The sequence below is a fragment of the Grus americana genome, chromosome 1 (genome assembly GCF_028858705.1).
Source record: "Grus americana isolate bGruAme1 chromosome 1, bGruAme1.mat, whole genome shotgun sequence".
NCBI classification, from domain to species: domain Eukaryota; kingdom Metazoa; phylum Chordata; class Aves; order Gruiformes; family Gruidae; genus Grus; species Grus americana.
In genome coordinates, this window is record NC_072852.1 from 95,240,622 (window position 1) to 95,252,660 (window position 12,039).

The 12,039-nt window shown below is 41.4% G+C and overlaps 1 protein-coding gene and 1 long non-coding RNA gene across 2 annotated transcripts in view; one reads left to right on the forward strand and one right to left on the reverse strand.

Moving 5' to 3' along the window:
• Window positions 1-1,451: 1,451 nt before the first annotated feature.
• On the forward strand, window positions 1,452-7,500 carry LOC129202636 (uncharacterized). The gene is made up of 2 exons (XR_008575776.1): window positions 1,452-1,586; window positions 7,234-7,500. It is a non-coding gene; the product is annotated as an uncharacterized LOC129202636 (long non-coding RNA).
• Window positions 2,889-12,039, reverse strand: part of IMPG2 (interphotoreceptor matrix proteoglycan 2) — a 61,926-nt gene continuing 52,775 nt past the window's right edge. Inside the window, exons 15-20 of the mRNA XM_054815613.1 lie at window positions 10,943-11,162; window positions 9,544-9,754; window positions 7,190-7,378; window positions 6,804-7,002; window positions 5,913-5,992; window positions 2,889-5,037 (exon numbers count right to left, since the gene is read on the reverse strand). Of these exons, the coding sequence (XP_054671588.1) occupies window positions 5,025-5,037; window positions 5,913-5,992; window positions 6,804-7,002; window positions 7,190-7,378; window positions 9,544-9,754; window positions 10,943-11,162 (912 nt within the window). The 3' untranslated portion in view covers window positions 2,889-5,024. The remainder of the gene's footprint in view (window positions 5,038-5,912; window positions 5,993-6,803; window positions 7,003-7,189; window positions 7,379-9,543; window positions 9,755-10,942; window positions 11,163-12,039) is intronic.

The window sequence follows — 12,039 nt, forward strand, 5'->3', positions numbered from 1 at the left end:
TCTGAAAAGAGGGACAGGAACAACAGCCACTCCCTTACTGAGCAGATGACTGGAAATGTGAACAGTGACCTGTATCCAGCAGTTACCTGTACGTCATGCTAGGAGACTCGAGCTCTGCGCTGGTGCTAGAAGTGCTTTGCATCCCCCTCCCTTTATGGGATGAGAGATGGTGTAATCACTGTGTAATCCCCTTTAGGCAGAGCTGAGTGAATTTCCTTGTAGCTGTCTCCTGTGAGTAGAGGTCTTTCACTCTTGGGACTGCTTGTATGCTCACCACCGAGAGTCTGCCTCTTCCCTTGTCCTCTTTTATCCAGCCACATGCCTGCATTACTGCGTGAAGTTTTGATGTATGGCCATATCCATTATTGTTCCTGCTTTCATTTCTGTTCAAGCTATGTCAGCCTTTCCAGAAAGGCATAGTTTCCCCATCTGGTAATCAGCTGTGGAGATGCAATCACAACGCCAGTTAACGCTAACTCTTATTTGTGTTTAATATGAGACTTTTGAATAACATTTCAACCTCCAATGATTCAAGACAGATAGTATTTTTTTTGTCATTTTGGTTGTGTAAATGAGAGCTGGGGGGGGGGTGGGGTGAGCCTTATAAAAGGTCAGGCTTTAAGTGTAGTTTACTCCAACTTACATACTTAATCCATAAACATAGTCCTTAGATGTGCCGATGGCAGAGCTGATTAAAAAAAAAAAAAAATCAGCATGCGTCCCACAGAATTCCAGTACTGAGGGTATTTTTCATCCTGAAGCAAAGAGTCAAAATCTGGTTTTGTGTTGAATTGGAAACACAAGAAAGCTAAAAGGACAGGTTTTGAGGTACTGTTCAGCTGGCTCCTCCCGAATGGCTGTAGCGCCTCAGGCAAGCTGTCATTTTAGTCCTGCCACCTGCTGTCATCCTCCAAGCAGAGCTGCCTGCCCTGAGTGTGCTAAGTGCAGTGGATGACCCAGCAGGAAGGGTGAGAGGCAGCATGGCCCAGAGTCCAAGAGGACAGGAACTCAACTAAAATTCCTGGGGATCATTAATAATCTGGAGTAGGAGACCCAGCTCATGTTGAATGTGGCAAAAAAAAAAAAAAAAAAAAATTTCCTGCTTAGACTGAGAAATGAAAAAAATTGCCTTTTCTGATCCAGAAATAGCTTTGGATTTTTTTTTTTTCAGTTGAGAAATGAAAGCAAATGGAGGGATGTTATGTAGAATATAAAGCATCTGTTCCCATACTGGACAGGTGAGACAGAAGTGCTGCTGGTGCTATAGTACACTCCAGTAAAAAGTGCCATGAAATTTCTGTTTGCTTTCTACTAATATTTAAATAGTAGCAATGCCCCATGACATTTCCTATGCTGTAGAAGGTCAGCCTGCGTCTGTCGGACAGTGCTGACAGATAAATTGGTGTTGGTGAATATTTTTGCTTTGTGTTTTAATACGATGAGATGACTGTCCCTGCTCTGGAGCTCTAGCACCTTGGCATGCCTGCTCTCCACGGACTTCGTGTGGAAGAGTGCTCAGGGTCTTCCCGTGCTCCTTTTGCAGCCTTTCACAACAAGGACTGATTCCAGCAGGTCTGATGAGGCATGTGAGTGAAATTCTTGATTGTTAAATGCTTTTTCCATTTTAGCAATTAAGCTGTAAGTTCTTAAAAATCTAAACTTTATCCATGCTTCCTTATTTTGGAGGAGATGATAGGAGAAAATTACAGTTTCAGGTGTCTCTGAGGACCTGAAGAAATCTGATGTCTGGAACCAAATTGTTACCCAGTGGTACCTGAAGCCCACAGACTGGACCTTAACAGAATAGCTAAAAGATATGGAATAACTGAGTATTTTTTTTGCTGTGTAAGGCTCTATCCTTCACTAAAAAGCTACCACAAAAAGGCAAGCGCACAGTTCCTGAAAAGCTGTCAGTCTTGCAGCTCTGAATGCTTGTTCTCTGTTGGAATTGCCAGCCATGGTGGAATTCTACCACTGTGGACTGGTGCCTTGAGGTGTAAAAGGGAAAAAAAAAAGCCTTGAAAGACCCCAAAAATATTATAGGCAGAACTTAACCTGTGGTTTTTGCAGTACATGGCAGTGTGGTCCGAAACAGATTGCTGTATGTTTGAGATACTCTGTTAAGGGGGCAGCTGACAGTGTCATGCAGGGCCTCTTTTCTGCAGTGTTTCAAGCCTCCAGGGCTGATAGGCCTGTCAGTGTTCAGTAAACAATAACGGCTTTTGTCCATGTTCTTAAAGTCATTCAAACCTGCACTTGTTACTTTTAGCAAGTGAAAACCTGCATGTTAACTGATAACAAGTAGTGGTAGATTAGTACACAGAGCTGGTGTGGGTTGTTTTTTGTGGGTTTTTTTTTTTTGGTTTGGTTTTTTTGGTAGGATATTTAGAGTTCTTTGCTTTGGATTGGGAAAGTATCAAAGAAAGTAAGTTCATTAAGTCCTTCTTGGCATGCTGTCACATGTATCATCAAACAGTTTAGATGAAGAGGTTTGAAGGAGAGGGGGTGTTTGCTTTTGTGTTTAAGACTTCAAGATCACCTAAGTAAGTAACAACATATTTTGCCTCTTTGATTAGAGCCTAAACATCTTCAAAATGGGCAAAGAGCTTAACTGAAAGCAGAGCACTCAATTATGTACTTCTCAGCATGAATTTTCAGAATATCACCTTGCAAGTGATAATGAATCACATTTGGCACTTTTGTTAGCAAAGGAGTTTAACAGCTTAACCAATTCTGTTTAAAAAAAACAAACAAAACAACAAACTTTCTGATCCTACATGCACAAGTCATCACAGCTAAGATCCCTTCTCTCTTCATATCAAACTCATTGTCTCTACATGAACTTTATAGAAAAAATATTTTGGAAATAATTTTTTATTGTAGTGAAATTAAGATACCATTATGTTCATATGTATACACACACACAAAAAGAAAAGATTCACCATATATACACTGAAATACTTCATACCCAGTGTAACCAAGACTCTCCTCAGCTTGTGCACAGCAAATACAAGAATACCTTTAAACCATGCCTGATCCCAGCCACCACCCACAGCTGCACTTAGCAGGAGCAGCACTGAAGCTGGCTCCCAGGGCTAGCAGCCCAGCTGCACAGAAAGAAGTCACAAGGTGATGCCAACCCTGAGCCCAGTACTCCTCTATGCTGTGTAGTTACCGTGATCACAAGGCCTTGGTGTAGCAGGATGGCTCAGCCGTGCTGCTGCAAGGGCAGGAGGGAGTGGGCTGTGCCTCAGACCCTCTGGACCAGCTGCTCTGAGAGCCCGTAACATCTGGTCACAGCAGTGTTCAGCAGCACCATATTACTTCCTGCTGGCTTGCATTATTTGGGCTTACAGTGGTTTATCTAAGCATTTGACAGCTGTGTGGCTCTGGTACCCATTCCCTGCCACTCAAGGCAAGAAGATGCTACGCAAGCAATCCAGTGAGGTTCTCCAGAACACAAAGAGGAATTGCGTTGAAATCTTCACTTGTTTAGCTAAGCTGCCTATGGACAAGTAAGTAATTCTTACTATCACTTAACTCTAAAAAGTATCAGGTGGCTGTTGGCACATGTGGGCCAAGAACTACAGACGTTGTAGAAATAACAAATGACTTGGCCTTGTTTGCTAGCAGAAGCTAATGTGAGACTATCAGTGCCCTAACCCTGACAGCCAGGTTAATGCCTTAAACAAGAGACACTGGGTGACTGAACAGAGCTCCGACACACCTCAACACGTAGTCAGAACTCTCTTCCTAACTTCAAGATAAAACTCCATTTCTGTACCAAGGGAGGTCCCCACCTCAATTTAGCTACTTTAAAATGTCTCAGGCTGATGACTTCTGTTTAAAGACTTCTACACTGACTTCCACTAAGCCAAGGATAATCTCTTTTCTTCCCTTCCCCATAGGAAATTGCTGCCATCCCAAATATGCACGCACTGAAATAGCACAGCCTGATTTTGAAACAGAGCTCTTGGCAGGCTATTGCCAAGTTCAGTAAAGAAAAGTCAAATGTTAGTTGGCTGAATTCAACATTGAGTAAACACTAAATACCTTTTTAAAAAGGATGGGCACAAATGCCACTGTAGTATTTCATCATTAACCTATTCATCTTTCAACAGTTAAATCTATTATGAAAAATAAGCTGGTAGGGAAATACACAACAAATAAATAATACATATTAACTTGTAAAATATCAAACCATTTGTCTACATACAAAAAAGTCAATGTTAGTCACTTCAGCTTCACAGAACATTGGTGTGATAGAAGCCCTTCTGTGCCCCAGCTGGTGTGTCTGTCAGGAGAAGCTGGCTTTAAAACCAGGGTGCTGTACTGCAGCAGCACTGCCCTGCCTTGCTGAGGCTCCCGGTGGGGTCACTGACAGGCGCCGGGGAGAGCCTTTCGGAGGCCAGCATGCTCGGTGCTGTGTCCTGTTTTGCTAGTGCCAGGTGACAAAATGTACATCGGGCATCTGTACAAAAGAACAATTTTTCCAGCGAGGTTATGTTTGTGTTTATAGTGGGAATGCTCTAAAATAATGCTAATGTCATTCTAGCACAATAGTTCTCCCCTACAAATTGTTCCTGTGCAAACCAAATATTTCTTTCCACTAGTGCTTTATACCTGTGAAATCGCTACAGTAGTCTCCAGTAAGGGGATAACTGCCAGACGGGGGTTTTAAATGTGCCTTTTATTTTGGTTGTGCATATATCTTCTCTTACCCAAGGAGATTTTTTGCCTCAGTATACAAACTTACACTGTCCATTTCAGAGTTAAAGAAAAATGAACTCTCATAACCTCTGCCACTTCAGATCACCTCTTAAAAATGTCACTTTACACAGAAAAGCCAGAAGTAATTGAGATAAACAGACATCTGTACATTCTAGCCATTCATTTAGAAAACATCTGTATCCGTCCATGCAATGTTAAGACTATAAGTAACTTTGTAGTTACATCTGAGCCCATTGCTATGGCAACAAGGTAGTCTTTATCTCCCACGTGCATTCTACTGATTTCTTTTTTTCTTAAAGCAGCTTCCTGAAATGAAAAACAGAGAAGCAATGATTAAGTTAGTCACTTTCAAACATTGGATTTGAGGCTTATATAAGGCAGCCCTTACTACTTTCCAGCTGTGGAAAATTTAGACGCTGATCCTTTTCAAGATGAAAAATGAACAACTGACATGGAAAAAAGTGAACTGCTGTTATTTTCAATTAAAAAAAAGTATAGTTGATGATCTTGGAGCACAAGATTTTTGCTACTGTAGCTATTTTTAATAGGATCCCAAGGACTTGTGTTACGGTATCTTTCAAACTAACACAGCTAGCTGTAATTTGCTGCTTGCTACAGCGAGAGTACAGTTCATAAGAACATGTATGCGAATAATTAATTCCTTGATGGCCTTTTTCATGGTTAGCTCTCATCAAAGCAGACAGCTCAGCTTGGTTAATTGTTTGGAAGTGTAAGCTTTCTATTATGGTAGGTGCTAACCATACCAGACTGGATTGTGCAAGTGAGCTGTTGGTTTTTGGTTAGTTGCCAAGTCTTAAGAACTCAAGATAAACTAACATGCTTTTAAAATTCCTATTTTAAATAGAACACCAGGCAATAGTAAGTACACTAGAAGAGTTAAGGTTCTTTCAAGGACCTAAATTGGTGTCAGTGCTTCTCTGACACCCATTAACTTTGGGATTCCTCTTCACTGTTTTTAACATACCTTCTGGGGCTATCTACTTTTGACACTGATTATTTTAAGTACTTTAAAAGGGTTGAGCCTCTTCAGAAATAATGTTGAAATCTTAACTTCTAATGTCCCAGCAGTTCTAGACCCTTTATATGAAAAATACAGTAATGCAGTCAAGGCCACATGAGAAAACATCAAAGAAGTTATCCAGACAAGACATTTCACTCACATTTGATGCTGCCTAACAAATTCTGCAAACTGACGGTCTTTAGCGTAGAGCTCTATAATTCGAATTCTGTCCTGAATTTCCTAGAAGACAAGAAACACAATTGTAAGTACATAATAGAAATTAGAATACTACTGAAATAACTGTTTTCTGTTTTTGAAAATTAAGCTCCTATGCTTTGCCATTTCAAGAAGTAGAGCTTGAAATTGGGCACTCCAATACTAAAATTCTTCTTTACTGCGGGGTTTTTTTTTTTTTTTTTTTTGAAGTGAAGCAGTTCATTGGAATTCAGTAATACTTTACTTTTAAATACACATACTTTGCCTACAAGCCCAGCTACAGGCTGGATTCGCACCTCTCACAGTTGCTTAAGGATCTGTGGTTACTTCCTGGATGTAAATCCCTTCTCTTTAGCCTTCTAGAGTAAATCCGGGATATTGTGTATACAGGAAGAAAGGAGAAAAATGTGATCTAACCTGCAGGTTACAGAAAGATCTAAACTTTAAAAAAAAATCCCAAACCTGTAAAAAGGCCTGGATGCGCCAGCTTTTCACTGCATAACTACTCTTACAGAAGGTAGTTGGCATTAAAAGCTCAAGGCTGTGTCGAGCAGTACAGCAGCAAACCTCTCCAGCTCCCGTGAAGTTGCTTAAGCAGTCAGCTCCTCTATTGTGTGACATTCATTACAGGTCAGAACACACCCATTCCTTTCTCTATACCTAATAGCCAGCAGGGAAAGAAATCTTTTCTCTCTTCTCTCCAGTAGTTGCAACTTGTGTATCTAGAGCACAGACATGGGGGACAGGTTTGGCCCAGCTCTCAGGTTACAAGTGTGTAATAAGCTTATTGTTCACGTGATCTTTTCCATGCCGCTATGAAAACAAGGTAATTTACCTCCTTAGTAAGCTCACTGTTTTCATAAATGTGCCTGATCTCTTCACTGCTGTAGTCTGTGGATGTCTCTGCACTGGTAGAACTGTAGGACGTTAGCTGAGGGTATCTCCGGTAATAATGGCTGTAGCCAGTCGTATCACTTTCATACATGGGGTTGTATTTAACTGCGTTCTCAATGGATGAGAGGCTGTCACCCTGCCTGGGGGAGCAATAAACAAACTGTGAGCTTCTCTGCAGCCTGGAAGGGCGGCAAATAGATTAAGGAAGCCTGGCAGTTGGAGGCACCTGTACATCCTGTTGCTTCTCAACTGTGTGATATAAGACTTACAACAGAATTATCCTTATTGTAGAAGATGTGTTTTAAAATATTAGATGGTGTCACTTACCCCTGTGAGTCCTCGGTGTCACTCTTTGTGTACTGGTCTCGAAGGGTCCTGGCCAAGAAGAAGATGACAGCAGATGCCACAAGAAGGAATCCTGCCACAGAAGCAATTGCAATACCCACAACCAGCGGCTCGGAGACATATTCTTCACAGTGCTCCCCTCTGTACCACCAGTTCTCCCCCACACGACACCTGCGACAAAGAAATGGGGAAATTGAACACCAGCAAAAGCTTTGCTTAATGTAAATGTATTTAACTTCCTGGGATGACATATCCTCAGTTAACTCACCTCAATAAATACCTTTGCATGTTCAAGCACCAACTTTATTATTATTATTATTATTGTGAACAGCCTTTTTGGTATAGAATCATGGAATGGTTTGGGTTGGAGGGGCCCTTTAAAGGTCATCTGTCATCTGGTCCATCCCCCCTGCAATGAGCAGGGACATCTTCAACTAGATTAGGCTCTGAGACAGCCCCATCCAACTTGACCTTGGATGCTTCCAGGGATGAGGCATGTACCACCTCTCTGGGCAACCTGCTCCAGTGCCTCACCACCCTCATTGTCAAAAATGTCTTCCTTTAACTAGTCTGAATCTACCCTCTTTATAGTTTAAAACCATTACCCCTTGTCCTAGCACAACAGGCCCTGCTAAAAAGCCTGTCCCCATCTTTCTTATAAGCCCCCTTTAAGTATTGAAAGGCCACAATAAGGTCTGGCCAGAGCCTTCTCTTCTCCAAGCTGAATGGCCCCAGTTACTGAATTGAGCGAAGATAGGTAAAATAATGAAAGGATAATGCATTTGTGATGGAAAAAGCCTGTGGGTTTTGCAATTTAGAGTATCCTCTCTAGACTGGAAGGTGCCTAGACTTAAGTAAAAAGTTACGCCTTGATTGAGCCTTGCACGTGACATAGCAAACACTGTAAAGGTAGTAAGCAGTTGTCTTAATCACCTTGTAATGTAAATACAAATGAAGGTGTCTTAAATGAGCAGAAAGTTTCTAGTATAGTGAACTCCACAATGGTTAGTTAAATACTTAAAATAAATTACTAGAAAGAAGTGTGCGTTCAAGATGTAGCATTGAAATGGTTGCCCAAACCAGCAGTCAGTATTTCTGCCTTGCTGTGGTTTTGAACATAAGAACTTTAATGTTAATACTGACTTTAAATATACCAGTAAAAATAATATATTTGCACTATGTATGTTTGGGAGTTTTTGCTGTAAAAACTCAAGGAATTGTAAGGTATTATGAGCACTCACAGTAATGAACCTCATTAATAAGAAACATCAGTAAAATAAGTCTTCTAACTATCTCAAATCGTTTCTGAAAGTAGTAAGCAATACTTTTAAGTTTTTCAACAATTTCTTAATAAATACTGGCTGGAGCATGCCTGAGTTCAGATGCTTACCTATTTCTAATTAACACCATTACACGACTATGATAAAATGTATACTGCATCTGTGATAGTACCCATTTTGGTAGCTTTAAAAACATTTTTTTTTCTCCGGTTAACTGCTAGGACTTTCAGATTGACTTTAGAGACATTCTAGGTAAGCTTTTAAAAAAAAAAAAAAATCACCTGAAGTAACATAAATAATAACCACTAGTAGTAATATTCTTTTTTCAATGTCTCCTGTTGATAGGTATGTTTTGTTTTTAAAAATAGACTTGTTACATTGCTTGAAAAGGAAAGAATTAAGTGCAATGTCAGAGGGAGCATCAATTTGTCTACATCTTGTAGTAAGTCTTTTCCATTACCTGTAAAATAGAGAGATCCTGTTCAAATGCATCTGTATCTTTTTAAAAGCAAATATTTGAGCCAGGAGGCCTGTGCCTTGATCGTTTTATGAACCACACATGATTTTGCCCAAATGGCCAATTATTTACTTTTATGACTTTTTTTTTTTAACCAAGAGCACTATTTTTAATAGATTTATGCTTTATGAATATGCCTTTCAGATACAAATTTTTGGGATGTAATTAACTCTCTATGTGTTATGGCATTATCAACCAACACTTTGCTAATTGAGAAAACCTCTGGAGATAAATTCTGTCCCCAAAGGTCAATGAGGGTGATTTGAACTACTGAGTACGTTCCATTACTACCGTTTTTCCTAGTTCATTTTATTTCCTGATGTTTCTATTCTATTAAAGAAATTTGTTTCCTATAGGAGGACTAACGTTAATATTGGGACCTCCATCCGGCAGCATAACATGAGTGATAATCATTACCATCTCACTTGTTACACATTATCTTACTGAATTCTGCACAAATCTTGTCAAATGCTACAACAGAGGAGACAATAAGGGTTGCCATACAGGAAGCACATACTTCAAACAGCAGGATGACCTACCTACAGATGGCCCCTTGCCCAGGGCTTATGTCGCACTTCCCGTCATTCAGGCAAAAGTTTGGTTGCAGATCACAAATGCTATTGCATGGCAGCCCGTCGATGCTTAGGTAGCCAGGATTGCAGACGCACTCAGCTTCCCCACTCCAGCGATTTACTAAGCACTCAGAGAACTCATTGCAGGCCTGGAACTTGCAGGGATCTGCTTGCTCACCTGAGAATGCACAAAGCAGAAAATATGAACAATAGAGGAGAACCTTAACTGAGGCAAAGCGCTGTCTGTCTGTCTGCTGCCATTTTCTCTAACAGTCTCTTAGTTAAAATAATCCACAAAAAAGCCAGCATGCATTTTTCCTGAGTAACAAAAGGTTCTGCTAAGGTGAACAAGCAGCGGGACGTGTTCCTCTGCCTGCACAGTGCATGTCAATGGTATGACTAAGACCGCCCAACAAGCCAATCAAAAAAGCAAGTATAAAATGTTCTTTTTCTTACTGGAATGTGCAGTACCTCAGATGTTCTGTGTCTGATGGAACTATATTTTGCAAATGAGTAAAACACTGCTGATCTCCAGTATTTCTTGTTACAGAGAACCTACGCAGTACACAGGGAACGGCAAGGGAACTTTGGGCACTCAGCAACTACCGTGAGGTGATTTGCCTTTGTCTGCAAGGAACACAAGCATGTAATATTTGAGGTAGCTCACTTGTATCAAGCTTAAGAGGGCTGACATACAGTTAAACAATCAATAGCAGAAGATTTGTCATGCTAATTAGACCATCTTTATAAGAGCTACCTCAGAAGAACAGCTACCATTTACCAACAGGTCAGCACTGTTGTTTTTCCTCTAACCTTAAAACAGGAAACATTTACAAGTTGCTTATGTGGTAAACTACTGTCTAACCTGGACAGGGAAAAGACTTCCTCCCTGGATCAGAGCAGTGAACTCAGAGGGCCTGTAACTTTTTAGTGCAACCAAGACCTTCCCAGAAGAGTGAGGCAGCAGCTGCCACCTATGCAGATGCCTACGTGGCAGCTAACCTGGCTGCCACCTCTGGGAATAACCATATGGAATAGGTTCAAACCACGCATGAAACTAAGCGTGGGAGAGAGCTGGGCGCCGCTGTTCTTGCTGACCAGCCTTCCCCCTCACTCCTGAGTGACCGTGCAGTGGCATTACATGGAGTATTACAGGAGTCGGTTTTGTCCCCAATACAGTTTGCTTAGTCTGGGTCCCCCTTTGATTTTCATCTCTTTAGTCCCTTAACAGATTTTTATTCATTTGTTTGAACTCTGTCTTTCTAAAGCCCAGCCTGTGAAAAGCCCCTGGGATCCTTAATAAGTTCTTAAAGTAGAAGTTGCTCTAAATCCCTTGCTCCCAACCGTGTTTCCCTGCCACCTTTACCAGATTCCACATCCAGGGAGTATTTATCGATGGCCAGGTTCATGGTGTGGTATGCAGTGTTGCAGAAGTCTTCCAGGATCATGTACACAGCGTTGGTGACGTTCCGAGGCACAGGTTTGGCAAACTTCATTCGACTGTTCACCACGATGCTGCCATTTCTGAAGTTGAGGATTTCCAGATTCTGGAAGCCTGTCAGGTTTGACTGAAGGTAGGGCACCAGCTGCAACGCAGGGGTGTGACAGAAAAGCTGAATCTTTGAATCTCTACTCAAGCCGGCTGCACTGTTATTGCATCAAACAGCAGGACTCAATTATTTTATCCAAATCCCACAGCAAGGGTATTAAAACTTTACCCAACAGAGGCTCATGCTGGCAGCTTGCCAGGAGTCCGCATACTTCAGACAGTTCTCAAGCATATACCGATTTGCAGATGCTTTCCAAAAATCTACGATTGAGAAATACAATTCTCGGGACATACATGGTGCTCTCCCTTGATCTGAGCACCAGGTATACTCATAGCTTCACAGGGTATTTCCTTCGGGCTTGTCCTCCTTCCCTCTCTCTCCTTTGCTCCCTCCATCTCCCACAGCAAAATGTTGATTACAGTCAGGAGAGGGGAATTTCCAGGTTAAAATTTGGCAGTTGTTGCTGTATTACACCTGCGACGCTTTGCTGGCCACCAGTCAGTTTAAGAACAGCTTAGTTCCCTAAACTACCTCTGAGGAGGAGTTGAACGTGTGTTGCAGAAAAGTTACCTCCCCACAGCACCAGCTTCCTTGTTTCTCTCTCCCTATAGACTAAATACAGAGCAGTGTGGAAGCAAGTAAGGTAAGCGTTGTAGTGACTTGAGCTACACCACTACATCTGTTGACATCAGCAGAGCATCTGGCCCATAGCGCTAAAAGGTTACACCTTAGAGGGACTACTGACTGAATAAAAACTGAACACCACACCCCACCCATTTCCAGACAGAATATTCCCATGGAGGGACACAAATAATATCTGTAAACACCAGTCTTGAGTTGCTCTCTGCAAGAGAGCCGACAAACTATTATTTACCAACAATTTTTGTCTATCTGGTAATGGATAGTCAGCACA